Here is an 18,230-nt window from a genome sequence, read left to right on the forward strand (position 1 = left end):
GAGGAGAACATCCACAGCGATCAGTTTGGACTTTGATGAGAAAGTCAAGAAGTCCTCGCTCCCAGAGAGAGCAGAATATGATCTGAGTCCAGGGGACACACAGCACTGGTGCTCATAACAGGTGAGCTTCATGTTCTCTACTGCTGCTTCTCACAATCTCTTCACTTGTCTCTTATTTTTGTTTCACTCAAACCGTGTTTCCATGCGTAAAGACGCACAGACCCTCCTCCTCCTCCTCCTCCTCCTCCTCCACCACAGCCTGTTTTGAAATGTGTGTTTTTTTTCTGTTCTCCTGCCACAATTTCATCAGCGTTGTGTTTTCGGAGACCTTTTTTGCCATGAGTCACTTTCCTCTCAAACCGAAAACATTTTCACTGCTTCCACCTCCCTTTGTCCTTCTGAAAACAACAGACTTACATTTATTGTGTCTGCTGCAGGTGCGCATAATGTGTCCACTGTTACTCATAATTTGGACCAAAACAGGACGATACTCACCATATCCTTCATAAAAGAAAAGCTCAAAAAGTGTGTAATGTTCTTCTAAATGAATACTGTTTTTAAATCTTTATTTTCCCACTATATCACCATTATCTCCCTACAGTGTTGCCTTGTTTTCTTATATTATGTCTTAATAACACTTATTAGTATTATTATCTGCTCCAAACTTCTATTTGAGTTTTGCCTTTAAGCACCTGTCTTTCTGCCTCTATATATTCTCCCCAAAACACTGTGATAAGATGAAACACAACTCTGAAAACACTCTAAAAAAAACTAAATAGCTGTGAGATTTCAGTCATAAGTCAAAATGTGCCCACAGGGAATCTCTAAGTTTATGCAACACTGCGGGTATGCATGTAAAAAAAAAAAAAAAAAAAAACCACTGCGCTGGATGCTTTTGCCTTGTTTTGGTTTACAAGGATTCGTGGTCAAACCGCATGCAGATAGGGAGCATGCAAATGCACATTTTGCAAATTCTCTGGTGTTGCACTCCCCCCCCCCTAAAAGCATCTCCCAGTGGATTACCATTTAGTTTGCTGGGGTTATTTATCATCCTGCAGGATGGTCCCCCTTTGCCTTCTCCCTTCCAGCCTTGTTTGTTTTAATTGAGTTTATCTCCGCTCCCTTGGGCCCTTTGCTGTCTAAACTTAGGCCTGTGGTTGCGTCGCCCTGCAGAGCAATTGCTCTCTCTGGGTGATTCACTGCTCTGCCTCCCGCTGTGGTCACTCGGAGTAGCGGAGCTCGAGCACCGCAGAAGTGCTCACCCAGGTCTGGCTGCGGGGTTGGTCTTGGGTCAGTGGAGTCAGAAGTTGCAGCGCTGATGATCAGCAGGCTGATGTTGGAGCTTTGTGTCGCCATAGAGCCTTCAGTCACTTCAGAATGAATGGGTTTCACTGCTTGTGGTGGAGTGAGTAAACCCTGGTTTTATACCCTGACACGGTTCCATTTATGAGTCTAAAAAGGGATTTCGGTGTTCCTCTATTTTCTCCTCCCCCCTATTCAGCACAGCCTGCGCCTTTTTTCCCACACATTCACACTCCAGACAATTGAGGCCACCTATTCAGAGATATTCATGATGAACGTTTTGAGTTCTCTGTGTTCCAGCAGGCATGTTTCACCAACTAATTTCTCATGTCTCTTATTTCTGGAACAGGATGAATCGCCGCTCGCTTCATGCCGTCATGCTGCTGTGGGTCTTGTGCCCCGACGCGAAGAGCCAGTGTGATAAATCATCCCAGACCACCGCTCTCGACCTCTCCATCTCCTACGAGCTCCCAACGTTCACTGCAGACTTCCCGATCCAGAACATGGTGACGCTGGATGGGATCGTCTACGTCGGGGCCGTGAACAGAATCTACGCTCTGGCCCCGAACCTCACAAAGCTGTCGGAGTACCACACGGGGCCGCTGCTAGCCAACGAAACCTGTGGCAAGAAACTGCCCGGCGAAAGCGTCGGCGGCAGGGTGGACAACCACAACATCGCTTTGGTGTTGGAGAACATTTACGACAAGGGGTTGTACAGCTGCGGCTCGGCAGACAACGGTATTTGCCGCCGCCACGTCCTGTATGACGACATCAGCCCGAAAACCGTAGACGAACAAGTGTCATGCTTCGTCGACAAGGCCAGGCAGCGCAAGGGTCAGCCCAGCGACTTGGATGTCGTGGTCAGCCCTTCTGGCTCTCAGGTGCTCAATGTGGAAAGCAACGTCATGAAGTTTTTTGTTGGGAACTCTGAAATCCCGGGTTTTGGAAACGTATCGGGCCCTGCGACGCATCCGCACACCATTTCTTTGCGGAAGATGAAGACGAGCCAGGACGGCTTCACTTTCTTCTCCGCCCGCTCCCACATGGACCTGATCCCGCCTCTACGTGGAAACTACTACCTGCGCTACGTTTACTCCTTCCACAGTGGACCTTTCACCTACTTCCTCACAGTTCAGCAGGTGAACAGGGACTCCCAGGCCTACCACACCCGCATAGTCCGCATGTGCTCCTCGGACCTGGAGATCCGCCGCTACGTGGAGATGCCCCTCGAGTGCATCAGCACCGATAAAAGGCGACGGCGCTCCGTGGAAGACATGAAGGTGTTCAACATCCTCCAGGCGGCACACGTCACCAAGGTGGGCGGCGACGTTGAGCTGCAGAAGCAGCTGAAAGTGGAGGAAGCCGACGACGTGCTGTTTGCCGCGTTCGCCAGGGGAAAACCGAACTCCCCGGAGCCGACCGCGAACTCAGCCGTCTGCATCATGTCCCTGAATCACATCAACAACATGTTCAAGATGTACATGCAGAGGTGCAACACAGTAGACCCGTATCACTTCACTGGATCAGTCAAGAAGTCCTGCTACAATGTGGTAAGTGCGGGGAGCGGGCTGGGCTTATTGTGTAGAGGTAGACATTGTAGAAGTCAAAATAAATGTTGGTCTTTGCTCAACTGACAAAAAAGCACAATGAATATTGAAACTCTATTTATTAAAGAAAGCTGGAAAAGACATTTGTCTATTCTGCTAAAGGTTTGACAGATTTTCAGCAATTTTCAGCAAAGATGTATGATTTCTTTTTTTTTTGGCTGAAGTTATGTGTGATGGCAACCACTCCAATGGGTACTGCTGTATTCATATGTACATATAAGACACTTTTTATACTCAACAGAGACATAGATTACTCTTTAAGGAGCTTAATTATAAGTGTACAGCCTGCACAAACGTGGTAGCTTCAAACCAGGTGGCAACTCCGGTTCTGCTGAGTGAAGCCGATGTAGAAGTTTCTTTAAAACTTGCATTCTCTCCACTGACCAGCAGGGGGCGACTCCTCTGGTTGCAAAAATGAGAAAATGACTCTACTTCTCACTTGATTTATTCCCTCAGTAAACATTATAAACATGAGTTTATGGTCTCAATCTATAGTTTCAAGTCTTCTTCAATACAGCATGATGTTCATTTAGTAAATGATGCTCCATTTAGAGTCATATAGACCATAAAGCAGGGGATGCTTTAGGGTGGGCTTTCAAGGCATTTGCGTGGCCTGTCTTTGTGTCCAGGTAATACTGTATATGTTGATTTTTTTTCTTCACACTGAAGCTGACACCAAGCCCTGACAAAATTCTTCGTTTAGTTTTTATCCAGAGTGATGTTGACTGAGTCCCAAAGACCAAATTACAGTCTCAGCAACAGTTAGAGCGTCATCATGATGTGGTTTTACGACGTCTTTCAGACACATAAAATAAGCCTTTTACAGTCATCTGTGATATATGCATGGCTTGGTTTTTATCTTTAAGAGTTACAGGCCTTGGATGTTTATTCACCCCAGGCAGGTATGCTTGTTGGCTGGAGAGACTTGTTTCAGTAACTGGGTGGTCTCAAGGTTCAGGCAGCCAGTGTGTCTACTGGACCCTTTGTGTCCTTGTGTCATTGTGTTCAAGTGTCCTTGAGCAAGACACTGGAGCATGACCTGCCCCTGACCTCCGACCCCTCTCGTACAAAGCATTCATGCATGAAAGTCTGTATCATAAGAACATGTGAAGAAACAAATTCCAGATTATAGTGTGATTAGTATTATTTTTGAAGTGTTTTAAAAGATCCTTAAATGCCGGTTTTGCATTCTCATGGTCGTGGATTTAAATGGCCCCTTTTTCATAGTCTTGTCTCGACACATTGGACATGAAATGGAACAGTGACTACGAGGTTAAAGAGCGGACTGTCAGCTTAAATTTGAGGCCATTTACATCCATATTTGGTCAACTTAGCCAAGTATCAAGACAATGATCCCTAAACGTACAGTAAAGACCATTGGGAGGGTCTCCACTGGTTGGGTCAGTCACCTGACTTCTATGCAGCTGATCATTGTGTTATTCAATCATTAGTGTTTCAGTTGTTGAGTACTGAGGGGGAAAAGCCAGTTAAACATGCTGAAAGTTAAGATGATTTAAGTACTGGCCTTGCAGAGCATCACTAGGGAATATTGTAAGTGCCTGCTGTTGTATTTGTGTTGGACTTCAAATGCATTGTTCTGATGTAACCTTCCCCCCTCCCACTCCCACTCTCCATGCTGCCACAAGCCAGTTGTTACCTCGCCTGTAGTCACTCACCTCCAATCCATCAACATTGACTCAATCAATTGGTTGAATCACCCTAATCAATAATGACATGGAGTTAACTGTCAGAGGGTCCGTCGATGTGAGCCCTGCTTGGTGCTGCACCCTCTCTGACTTCATCTTTGCTTAACCTCGGCATCAGTCAGGCAGCGGATTAACTTAGTCTCCTGGATTTTTCTTTAATACACTGAATACGCTGTCAAAGTGCAAGCACATACAGGACCCTGACAAAGACGTCTGTCAAAACACTGTGTGTGTGTGTGTGTGTGTGTGTTTGTGTTTGTGTGTGTGTGTGTGTGTGTGTGTGTGTGTGTGTGTGTGTGTGTGTGTGTGTGTGTGTGTGTGTGTGTGTGTGTGTGTGTGTGTGTGTGTGTTTGCAGGATATTTTTTGTATTAGAAACTAGTTTGAACATTGCAGCATGTGCTATCATTGTAGGAATATGTATTGCTGGTGTTGCTTGGCAGCAAACCACAACCGTGCATCATAACACCATGGGTAGAAAGCATTTTGGTTTCAAACCAGGTGAAAAACAGTTTGGTTGTAACGTTAGTTACGTTAGTGTATCCAGTGGCAAAAGTAAACAGCAGTCAATGAGCTGCATTCTGTAAAGCCAAGACGAAATGCTTGGCTCAGTCCTCAGAGCCCTGAAGCCCCGCCCACCGCTGCCGCACAGATCATCTTTTGCTTTAATATTAAACATGTTGCATGTCTAAATTGCACCAAATTTGACACTGCACTCCTTTGGGTCTTCAGCAATCGTTGATCAGTTGATCGGATTCTTGAGATATGCAAAGGACACACAGACAGACAGAAGGATAGAGATTCCTTGTCTTATAGTGAGATGTATCTATCAACTAGATCTCTTCTACTCCTTCCCTGCTTTTTCTTCTTTGTTGGTGAGTTCCCTCCACTAAACGTCCATAGGTTGAATAGCATGACCCATGTATGTTCCTGGACGTAATACTAGAACACAAGATATAGAATAAACTGAGATCTGGGTGGATTGCACAACACAAGCAAGTTTTTAATAAAGCCAACTAACTGATTTTCATACTACACAGAACATAATGGAAACCAGTGGCTGCTTGGAAAGATTATAAAAATGTAAAACTCAAGGCATGCATTGCAAATCGTTTGGCAAAAGTGTAAAGGATGCAAAAAAGTTCAGTACTGTGTGTGATGATTTGGTGGACATGGGCTGCAGTGAAGAGATCAGAAGGACAGACATGAAGAGTGACATGTGGTTCGTAGAAAGGATTCGAACCAGCTTTGCAAATACATGCAAATACATGGTGGGTGGGTGTTTGGGTACCACAGCACAGCCCTGACAGCTATCAGCGGTGGAGGAGATCCACAGGGGAAAGTGAGGAATGCTGGGAGCTTTGGGGGGGTTCGGGGGCAGCGCATATCTGACTCTCAGCGAGCCGTGATGAATGGCTCGGGGATAACAGGGCATCAGCAGCTGGGCGGAAGATGATCCCCTGACCCGCTGTGGCAGCCGGCCACGCTGGCGAGGCCTCTTACCCCTCTCCACCGCGACCCCCACCTGTTACCAGCACCTGTGGGAAAGTGGAAGTCGCAAAACCAAAGAGCCTTTTTATCTGGTTGGCTGTTTGTGATTGAACAGTATGATCATCTATCGACTTTTCGAGGCATCTTGAGCTGATCACACAGGTCAATTATTTGGTACACTCAGGGGAAACCCATTTTTGAACACATTTGAATGTGAATTGTAGAATTTTGGATGCTACGTTTTGTGGTCAGGGAGAATGATGTGGAAAGAGTTCAATAGTTGACGACCTTTTACCTTTTTTTAATTCTTAACAGTGAACACATTTTGTGCTTACTTGGAGTTTGTAAAAGTCAGGAGTCCTCAGCTGTAAACTGATTACTCACAGAGGCTGTTGAGCTTCTGGATCAAAGTCAAAATCATCCCGTTGCAAATCAGATCACTGATGCCTCATTTTCCGGCTTCAAACTGTGTAATAACTGCTTTTAGTTTTTTTTTGTAAAACCAAAATGTAGTGGTGAATGAGTTGCTTGTTAGAATATGCTCAGTAAAAGGGTAGGTATAATAAGCATTTGAATGCCACCACATCGTAAACAGAAATGTTAGGAGGCCTCATGTTTTTGGGTTGAACGAGTTCTCTACTGTCCAATTCCTGTGAAGGTGAACTCTCAGGAATGCCTGGAGGGAGTTTTTCTAAAATTTGGCGCAAATTTCCAGCTGGACTGAAGAATGAACTGCTTATATTTTGATGATCAGAAGTTAAGGTCAATGCTCCTCTGTTGATCTACTAATGGGCCCTTAGTTCCACCCCCCGAAAGCAGACTGGCCAATCATAGATTAGCGTTGGTCAGCTCTGACCAGGGTCCGACATCTATCAGTCTCTGCTCCATAGACTCTCGTCAATGGTTTCAGATGTTCTTCATGTTCAGGCTGGTTTATTGGATTTGGAGCTGGTCATGGTTAAACGTTGTGTAAAAGTGATACTTGTTAACCTGAAATGTTGCAAGGATTTAGGTTTCTAAAATGTTATGTGTCTACGTAAAAACCTGTTGAGCTAAAACTAGCAGAGTATATTAGCACATCATTAACTAGTGTTAGCAAAGTATACTGAATATATACACATGGTGCAGTTACTTTTTAATGATTGTAACAGTAAATAAAGACCTACCAGGCTTTACGGGAACCGTGTTGTTCCTTAATTTTATTGTTTTCCGTGTCAATCACCAGGCGATGTGGTGGCTCATTCTTCTATCTTTAACTTTTTTAACCTGTTTTCTCTCCTGAATCAGCTGGACATCCTGGATACAGCCTTCAAACACACATTGTAGACCCTTTCCTGTCTGCTTGTCCTTGCTTTGCCTTTTTTCCCAAATATTAGATCATGTTTTTTCAGGGAGTGCAGGTAGTGACAGTGTGTGGGCTCCATGGTAGCTCTAACAGCTTGTAGGAGTAGCAGCAGGGGGAGGGCATAAGAAAGGGTAAAATAAGACAATTTCACCCAAATGTCTAATAGGATGAAATTATGACATTTTTGAGAGACATAGATGTAAACTGCAACTTGACTGGTTGGCAGAAGAATACCACAGCAAGGCGGTTTGTCTCACTTAATTGAACGCTTTATTGGAAAATGAGGACAGAAAATGAATGATTACTACTACTTGTACTGTTGTATTATACGCAGCGACAAATGCTGGGAAAACCTTTCTTTCCTGAAACCCCAAAACAGTGATTGTCTTCATCCACCTCTTGACAGTGACTGGTGGTATGAAAACTGTTGTTTTGATCTCTCAGAGTGAGAGTGTGCTATTCCATTATTAGACATTCTTTCCTCCTGACTCACTTGATTACTGGGTCGGCGTGAGGCATGACTTCAGTATTTGCAGGAGGTACAGGAGCATCTCTGTGCTGTATAATTATCGTAGAGTCCTTCTGTTTCTAACTCTGAGTAGTACTCTGAGCAGCTTTGATGTGATTTAAAAGTTGACTTTGAATGATGGTGACTTCATTCTTTTATGCTGTCCTCACTCAACGATCCCTTTTTAGTTTCTTCAAAACCAAAACAGACCACTGACTTTTTTTTCCTCTGCAGGACTCAGCGAAGACAAATTGCAACAAAAAAACTTCTGTTTCAAATTTTGTTTGAGTTTGAACTTCCAAAAACACGCAGACGCAGCAGGTCAAGTGTTGAACGGCCGCAGCCAAAAGAGCTTTTATCTCCGTGCAACTGTGAAGCCGTTTTTTCCCCCAAGTTCTCTTTTTTATTGCTGACAGCCTTACGTGTATCCTCTTGTCCTCTTGCTGCCAGGTTAAGAAACAAGCTCTAACGACGAAAGACCATTGAACAACTGTCCGTCTGATGCTCGTGCTGTACGCCTGTTGAATCACCTAATCATAGCACTGCCTAATAGATTTATGACTTGTATTCAGTGGCATATGGCAGGTAGACTCTCTGTTATTGTGAGCTTTGTGAGAGATAAGCGCAACCATAAATTCATAAAAAGGACAAAAACACTCGGAGGAGGAATTCTGAAGCACACCGGAGGTTGTTTTTGGTCATTTGCTTCACAAAACTGTGTGTTTGTGGTGGAAAACTCCCAATGGGGTCTGGAAGAGGTCGAAAGCTCCGCGAAAGAGCTCGTTTGAAGTTTTTTAAGTGCTGGTTGTCAGCTCATGATGGCTCAGCTTCTTAACTCCAGTTTAGGCAGCGAGATATGATAAATGTTGTAATGATGAGTGGCTCTCTTTTCGAGCCGTCTCGTGATGGAACAAATCTGCCGTTCTGATTGTTTCTCCGGGGCTGTTTCTGTCTTCGGGCTGCTCTCAGTTACATGAAGAGCATGAAACTGAAGTCATAATTGTTGTTCGTCATGGTGAGGCGTTGAATACGACTTCTGATTCCTGTGCCGGAGTTTCAAAACATTAACCTCCATTTCAAGGAGAAGTTTAGAATATATTTTTAATAATTAAGCTTTTGATGTAAGCAGCATTTATAGAAGCAAAAAAACTAAAAAGGAGTTCCTTTAAAAAAAAAAAAAAAAAAAAAAAGGCCTCAGTTCGCAATTTCAGCAAAAGGAGAACCGATTTTAAACGGTTGAGCTGATAGTGAGTCCATTCTACTATTTACAAAGGCCTCGTGGAAATGCATAATCATTAATCTTGGTGCACACACACTACTTGCATTTTTGAGCACTTACTGAGCCACTATGATACTCTAACTAATTATTTTTTACAAGCATGGATGTCAAAACTTGCCCTGAGTCGAGCAACAACATAATATGAATCATTCTTGAGTAAATAATCCCAGTAGCTCAACTACCTCTCATATCAAAAGCGCTCTTTAAACTATTGATCCGACCCCCAGAATGTGCTGTGGCTTGATAGTATTGCCTAAAAGAAGACAAGCAAGGCCATTTTGTTGGGTAATGTAGTGTGCAGAGCCGTGGCCGGCCTGTGGACGCACATGGCACCCATTCCCATAAGTCTATTGAGGGAGCAGGAACATTTGAGACTAAAAATAAAAGATCAGCCACGGGTCAAAATTATCATCGGATTACCATTGATTCCAGAAAACCCACCAAATGCTGATTGCTTTTAAATTGAATCTTCGTCCTGATTGATTGTAGTGTGTGTAATATAATTCCAGCTGGGAGACACTTTTGACCGACAGTCATTTTAATTAGCTCGCCTGTTTTAAATGAACACGCTCTAAACAAGCTGCCATAGATGCCCATTCATTTTCTGTTATTGTGTTAAGGAATTCCTTATAGTTTCTGATTATGAAATACAATATAAAGATCCAGTAATGTGACTTCCAAGAATTACATTGGCGTCATTGTTCGGTCAATAGATAAGATATGATTTCGTTTTATTAACGCGTGAGAAATTTCCATACACTCTAAATCAAACAATGTAGAGATGAGCATTCAGCAGAGGTGACAAGTACTCACCATGCATATGCCACTCTTAAAGGAGCATTGTTTAGCGTTATGGGGGATTTATTGATTATGATATTCATGACTAATTTTCTTTATTTAACAATCACCTGAAACTAAGAATCTTTGTGTTTTCGTTAGCTTAGAATAAGCCGTTTATATCTACATAGGAAGAGCTTCCTCTTCAAGGAGTCAGCAATGTTTCTTCACAGACAACATTTTAAATTAAATTTATCAAATTTTCTATAGATTAAAGTATACCGCTAATGTTGTTGTGTTAGTTCTATTGGCCATGACAATAATTAACAATAAAAAAATCTGATACAGAGACAGTCCTAATATTGACTTTACTTGACTAGAAAAAGAGATTTTTTACTTTAGACTTAAAACTTAGGCTCAAGTCAGACTTAAGACAAGAAAATGGGGACTTGAGACTTGACAAAATCTTGACATGACTTCAGACATTTGACCTGGTAAAATCCCAAACAGTAAAAGATAAATACCAGTACAAAAAATCTAAAAACATAAAACCTACTAACACAGGTGTTTTTATTGGTCAGCATTCAGTTAAGAATCACATCTTTACTTTGCAATTTGACTTCACTTGTCTTTCCTTATAGAACCTTAAAAACTTAACTTGAACTCGCCCTAAAAGCATCAAAAGAACTTCTGTTTGTAGGTGCATTTGTTTCCAAATTTAGATTTTCATGACACACAGGGTGAGTCAACTTAATTCACCTTGCACTTTTCAAAACAACAGCTTCAAAGAGCTGCAGCATGAAAACATGAAACACATAAAAATACCACGTGGGAAATATGCAGGAGCTTTAAGCACACTGCAAATCTGCTTCTAATCTATATTTCACTGGGAGCTGTGACATGAAACTGTCATATAAAATGTATATTTGCTTTTATCAGACATGTAGGAGTTTGCAAAAGTTGCCTTACAGCGAATAACACAGCATGTGTCGAAGCTATAAAAAAATCCCCCTGCTGTTATAAAAGATGTGCTCTAATAACACCAATTACAGATCAGTCAGTCATCAGTTTAAAAGCCCCCTGATATTTCATGCATTCATGGTAGTTTTCCAGCGACGGATGACAATAGACGGACTCAGTGCTGTGAATATTTCTCAGTAATGCTGCTGATTCAACGGGTTCCGCTGTGGATGTCACGTTTTCTCGCCCCACATGCCCGAGCCTGCTCATGCCATCACTAAACTGGTATTTGTTCGCTTCAGCTCTCCTTCTGCATGAACCAGATGCAACCTAACATCAACATTACCATCATCCAGAAAACATATTCAGGAGTCTCTTCTTCTTTTTAGATGATGCAAAGCCGACATTAGATAAGCTGAGGTGTCATTTTAGTGTTTGAATTGGAACTGGTGATATAATGAAGTATATAAACATTTACCGCTATTTGGCAGCCAGAAAATGCATCACTGGAAATACTGTTTTTATAACTCAATACGCTGGATTAAGCTCTCAAACTATTTTCCTATTTCCCGTCCAGGAGAGACTGACGTGCAGTAAGTGCTGCAAGTACAGAGAAATAGGAGTATGCAGAAGTAGTAGGGAGAAACATGATTATAAAAGTGTTTTAACTGGAGACAAAAACCCAATTTATAATGAAAAAAATCACATATGAACTATTACTTTAAAAACATTGATAAATTTCCCAGAAATCTGATATATAAAAGTCTGTTTTTCAGTTGTATAAAAAGAGTCCTTGGTTTCCTGATTTGGAATCTACCTGGGTTGATGTAGGATGGCAAATTTTCTTTTTTTCTATATGTGATTGCTCATGATTAGAGGAATTTGTCTGTTAGATTTTATGTCTGTGGCATGCCACACAAGAAGCGAGTCTTCCCTAAGATCCTACCTAGGATCGACATAAACATAAAAACAAAGTTAGTGAAGAAGCACCACTGCCCTCTCCGGGTTCGTTCCACCACAGATGTCACAGATTTTGTCCCGCATGCCCGAGCCTGTCCGTGCCATCGCTAAGCCGGGCGCAGAACCCAGAGGTGCTCTCAGAGATCGGGCTGGTCTCCAGAGGCGTACAGTAAACAACAAAAGAATGAAAATCCTACGTTCCTGTCCAGTCCTGTCCTTTTTTACTCCATTTTGATATAAAGGCTGTGTTGTGTGTTGTGTGTGTGTGTGTGTGTGTGTGTGTGTGTGTGTGTGTGTGTGTGTGTGTGTGTGTGTGTGTGTGTGTAAGGAGAATGAGATTAGAGCCGTTGTGTTTTGTGAACCTGCGTCTGTCTCATCATGACACACACTTTCACACACAGCAGAGTTGAACACATTGTTGACGGTTTTTTTTGGAGCTGTTTTTTTTTTTATGTCAGATCAGCGGACATTAAATCTATAAAAATATCAAATAACAGCGAAATAATAGCAAATTTAATGCACTTGATTTGGACGTTTTTAGATATTCTAGAGGTGAAACTATTTTTTGATTCAATCTGTTGGTCTATGAACTCATAATGAATGATGATCAGTTTATCAAAAGATCTGACAATTCATGGACCAGACAATTACTCCATTAATTGAGAAAATAATAAATAATAACCTTGATCATTTTTGCTTAACTCAATATTGCTGTTATTGTTTACATGCATGTTGGTTTACATAAAAATAGCACCAACATTTTAGCAAACTTAATGCCTGAATTCACACAAGTATTAGCCTTGCACATTTTTTGTTAACAGAGCCAGAGGGTCCATTTTACTTATTATTTTGGCTGTGGGGTTTTATTTTATTCAAGTTTTATTCATTTAGAATATTTTAATTTTCCATTAACATTCCAAATGAATTTCCTCAATAATTAAAAGCTTGCTCTCTTAACTTGCATTCTTATGCTATATAATTATCATTTTATCAGTGGCATAAAATGGTCTTTAAATGACAATAATATAATTTATCGCTATTATTTCTGGGACTAATATATTGTCCAACAAAAGTAGTTATGTGCAGCCATTAAATATTATTTTAATTGTCAAATTTGGTGTTTCAGTGAAGAGTTTAAATGTCGAAGTCAAAAAGAAAAATGATACAATTGGCTGCTTCAGTGCAACAATCAGCCGTATCAGTGCGTGCAGCTACTGTTTACGTGTTTAAACATCGTGGAAAACTCCGCCTTGTGTTTCCAGTGACGCTCCACCCTCAGGTGTACGGCTGCGTCACCTGGCAGCCGAGTCCAGGCAGCTCCCTCTGTGTGAGGCGAGTCTCGGTCAGCACCCACATCCAGCTGCACAGCACATCAGGAACAAAAACATTTACTTTACACAACGTCATGGCCTGATGCTAAAGGTTAGCCTTGGATCAAACTCGCCTGGAAGCCGTGGCAACCGGGTGCCCCAACAGTTCATAAATCTCACAAATCATCACCTTACAGATCAACAGATGTCAGAATTATTTTAAAGAAGATAAAACAGTCACGCCCGTTCACCTCCTTAGCATCGGGTCGATCCGTGTCTGCAGGCATTTCCTGGACGGTTTTCTACATGATTTCACTGTGTTTAGTTTTGAATCCACAAAGTTAATAATTATCCCAGGAGTTCTTTTTTTTTTTTTTTTTAGCTCAAAAGCTGTAAGTGTGTGTGTGTGTGTGTGTGTGTGTGTGTGTGTGTGTGTGTGTGTGTGTGTGTGTGTGTGTGTGTGTGTGTGTGTGTGTGTGTGTGTGTGTGTGTGTGTGTGTGTGTGTGTGTTGTGTGTGTGTGTGTGTGTGTGTGTGGTGTGTGTAAATCCTTTTGCAGAGGCTTTTGTGTGCACATCTTATCTTTGTTCCCTAGATAACGAGTGGAGTAGTAAATATGCAAACTGCCGGTGCCTGCAAGATGTCTTCCAATACAGCAGGGTGGGAAATTACCAGCAGCCAACATCAGCCAAATACTGTTAAATTAAGGCCACAGCTGATAACATTTTTAGCGCTTTTACGTCTCTGTTTTTACGTCAGTCATTGCTGCTTTTTTTCTCTTTTATAGCATTGTAAATGTAATATCTTTTGGGGGGTTTGAGTGTTAGTGGGACAAAACAAGCAGTTTTACAATATCAATTAGGAAATAAAGAAATAGTAAGTTGCAACTCTACTGCAAAATGATGCTGGTGAATTTTTTAGTTCTTTCCTTCGCTGTGATTGGTTGATGGATAAAATACTTCGGCCCAATCACAAAGTCCAGGGATTTAACTCACCTGTTAAATGGTTAAGCGTGAGAGGCTGCAAGTGCTCGAATTGGTGTAAATACGAATGGGACAGCTCTTTGCTGAGACATATCACGTTTCCTAGACAATTGTGGTTATTTATTTTGTTTTTTAATAATTCTCCCTGATTTGAACATCCTCAAAGCTCCTGCCTCACGAGATGAGAGGTAATTGTCAAATAATCGATTTACTCGTTTTGTCAAAACTGTTTCAATAACGAAATGAAATGTTTGATGAATAAATCTGTGTATTATAGTAATATAGAGTTTGTATGCATCGTTAGTCCTTAGTGTTTCTGAGTAAGTATAATTTGCGGGGCTGAAAACCAATGTGCCGTCCTCTTTGTTAACCTTTTTTTTATGTCTCCGGCTTCAGCGTTTCCACTTGTAACGCCTTGTGTTTAACGTCACGTCGCTATGAATTGTGGGTAATTCCCTTGGGAAAAGTCTGCTGAAATGCGGACTTATAAAGGGCTCAAAATGTCTGAGGGAGCCTCCAAGCATTCCACGATTTGACAGTTGGACAGAACTAAACTTTCTCCTGAAAACGCCTCAAAGTCTGCGAGTACTCGTTTCCAGTCAGCCACACAAAGCTCCTTGATCGTTGTGACTGAGTCATTATCTTTTTCTTCTGTTTTGGAACAAATCTAAGGTAGATGAGATACCTCAAATACCATCCCGCTGACAGACTCCACTCTGATTGGATTCCTTAAACGCGTCTGCCAGCAGGCCCAGAAGCCATTGGTGGTGGTGCAGTTGTTTTAGTGTCAAATATGAAGGAGATCTGCTCCGCTGAGCTTATGAGTCAAGGCCCCCGAGCTATTTCCTAATCAGCGGCGTGCCTCCTCCTCTTCCATTTCACCACATGGTGATATCCTGCTCTCTACTGAAACGAGGCGTGTGGATGCTTATCTGTCATCCCCCCGCGCTCCCAATGAAGGACAAAAAGCAATCTCCTTTTTTCTCCTGCTGCCGTCCCGAGCGGCGGCCTCACCTCGACCCCCGGATCACTCTCATTTCCTTGGCTCTGGGTCCTTCCAAGCTTTGTCATAAGGTCTCAGTCTGGCCCTTTGAAAAACGCTCATAATCGCAGAGTTCAGCAGAGCAGCAAATCGTTCCGGCAGGCCTGCGGCTGCAGAAGAAGAAGAAGCAGCGGAGATACAAATGATAGCTTACCTCATCTCCATATTTCTCAAGCTTTAGTTCTTGCAGTGAGGGGAACATGAAAGAGGCAAGGTGCAGGTTGTTTGTGTAGTCTGGTTGATGAACAGGTTGATACCATTTAGTGGACAGAAACTTTTAGGTGGTTCATATTGTAGGACTTAACCCACTGAGTCCCACCGACTTTACCGTCTTTAAGAGGCTGTAGCAGACAGAATGTACAGCTAGGGTTATATACCATCATGGTATCACATGAAACTAGATGACCTAATGAATCCGCTGGTACCAATCGTGTTGTTGTGATATTTTCGCCTATTCTGGGCCTTTTGGGTATGACTAGAGAGCTGAGAATTTAGCAATACCATGAATAGTAGGACCCTAAGTAGCCATTTATTTGTGGATGAGCATTTTTTAGAACTCAACATTACTGTATAAAATTACCCTTCGTGCCCTCTATTATAATCACAGCCACATGAAACTTTACAACCACAAACCACAGATCTGGGGAATTCATGGGATGTATGCCTTGCATCGCTATATTTACAATAAGGGATTTTCTGAGTAGTTTCCAGAACAGAAGGGATCGCCAACCAATTGCTGAATATTGACGTTTAACATAGTGTTCCTCAAGGTCTTGGTGTCTTAATGTGTTATTTTGGTGGTATTTTGAAATTTTTAATCCATTCTTGAGTGGAAAAAATGGTTGAATGTAGCATTAAATCGGTGTAACAAATGGTATCAACCCAAAAATTGCCTATGAGACCCAACAGAGCTTGGGAATGGACATAATTTACCTCCATCATAAAGCTCTAAACCTTTATACACTTTTACAAATTATTTAAATTAATTAATTTGGTTTTATCACAGATTTATGACTCAAAAAAGTAATGACAACACTTCTATTTGGAACATACTGTTAACCTGCTATCTGCCCCTAAAGAGGACAAAAAAAACCTCTAAGGGTTGATCTAAGTTTTATAAGTCTCAAAACTTGGACAAATACAACCAAAAATCATCTGCATATTAATTTACCTTCAGAGTTAAGTGATAAAGTGTCATTTTTTGGTGAACTGGCCCTTTTAAATTTCCTCTGATGTGGACATCTTCGGTCTCATTTACATCTCTATCAACCATTTCAACATCCCTCCACGAACACACAGATAAGCTACATTTTCTTAACCAAATGGAAGTGGACAAAGCGTCATTCCTGGGTCTAATCCCTCCCACCACCCCCCCACTCCATTCAACCAGTAATCCCCACACAATGCCAGCCGAGGGATTGAGTCTGACTGTGTACTCAAGTAATGGAGGCAAAGAGAGAAGAAAACCCCTCCTCCCCATCTCTCCGTCCGCTCTCCCAAACAATGCACCACAAACAGAGAGGCTATCTAGTCAATCCCTGGAAAACGGAAGATATTGTCTCTGCGGGCTTTGATCTTATCCTCCTCATCGGTGATCTCGGCTTGAATCATATCGCAGGAGGAAGGCAAGCTCACACCTGAGAGGTCTGAGTGGCTTTTCTCGGAACTGAGTGCTGCGTTTTTTACGGTTAAAAGCCTTCTTTTGTCAGCAGCTGGGCTCTGCCACAAGATTGCTTTGGTTTAAAGCTAAAAATAACTTTTTAAAGTGGTATGTTCTAGTTTAATTTGAATGCAGGATCAGTTTTTCTTAGGTTCCAAGTCCTAAATTGTTTATTATTCTGGTGGAAAAATGATTACCAGTCTTATTTCAGGTCAAGAAACCATTGTTATAGTTAGGTTGCATCACACACCTTCCAGCCTGCACATGTTCCAAAGCAAAACATGGAGCTTAGCCCTCATCTTGAAGTCTGTATTCTGAGATCCTCCATTCCTGGGCATTAGAAATTCTGGCTTCGGGCCCGCTCGGTTCAGAAAAGTGAGCGCAAAGCAGCTGCAGCAAAAATTATTCAGAGCCCGATACACTGAGGGTCTTTTTATATATGTGTGCAAGTGTGTAAGAATGAGGCTGAGCAACGCTGCAGAAGCCAGATGCCAACTTCCAGGAGTTTTAACAAGTGTGTAGAAATGTAGCACAATTCTGCATTGTTGCACTCACGGTCGGCTCCCGGAGGACGGAGGCTGGTTTTTGTTTGCTCCGTGTCTCTGAAGCGGCGCGAGGAACGTCCGCCACCTGCAAGCTGTCACGGCCTGCAGTGAATTATTTTATGGTGACTTCATAAAGATTTGCTCCTATAAAAAAAAGAAAAAAAAAGAAGAAAAAAAACTCCCCTTCTGTTTTCTGAGGCGGTTTTGATGAGGTTTTGATGAGGTTTTGGCTGTTTGCGTGTCCGTGGCATCCCGCCGTTATATTTAGCTCTAGTTTGTTTCCATGCAAAGCTTCTGGAATATTACATTTGCTTTTTCTGTGTCGCTTATGAAATGGGACAATTATGAAAGGCCGTGCCAGTGAGCAATAAAAAAAACACAGGACATTTCTTTCCATCCCGCTATATTTCAGATTCTTCTTCTGCACTCGTTGTTGTTTTGTTTTCCTCATCAGGCTCTGGTCTGATTTCCCGTCGGTGACCTCCTCTCATCCAGGATCCATAGCCAAGACGTAGAAACCTGCGTGTTTTGCCTCTCGTGTCGACCCTCGGGTTGATAAGCCGGCGGCATTTACAACCTGAGGTTATCTGGCTGCTCCTCAACGGCTGCTGCTCTCCAGCTGCCTGTTGTCGTCCCCCCCCCCTCCCTCGCCTCATATATGAGCAAAGGCCCCTGCAGTTCAATCCAAGATAGATAAAGTTGCTCCTCAGATCTGAAAAAAAAACAAGGAGCAGAAAGAGACGCTTATATTCGTGATA

At 42.3% G+C, this 18,230-nt stretch overlaps 1 protein-coding gene across 3 annotated transcripts in view; it reads left to right on the forward strand.

Moving 5' to 3' along the window:
• Positions 1 to 18,230, forward strand: part of met (MET proto-oncogene, receptor tyrosine kinase) — a 77,875-nt gene continuing 59,645 nt past the window's right edge. For 2 of the 3 annotated variants that reach the window (XM_054620097.1, XM_054620099.1), the window contains exons 1-2: positions 1 to 121; positions 1,652 to 2,852. In XM_054620097.1, the coding sequence (XP_054476072.1) occupies positions 1,653 to 2,852 (1,200 nt within the window). In that variant the 5' untranslated portion in view covers positions 1 to 121; position 1,652. Of the gene's footprint in view, positions 122 to 458; positions 526 to 1,651; positions 2,853 to 18,230 lie in introns of those variants that run through there. The other variant, XM_054620098.1, reaches the window with a different exon arrangement.

Source organism: Anoplopoma fimbria, chromosome 19 (assembly GCF_027596085.1).
Source record: "Anoplopoma fimbria isolate UVic2021 breed Golden Eagle Sablefish chromosome 19, Afim_UVic_2022, whole genome shotgun sequence".
Taxonomy (NCBI): Eukaryota; Metazoa; Chordata; class Actinopteri; order Perciformes; family Anoplopomatidae; genus Anoplopoma; species Anoplopoma fimbria.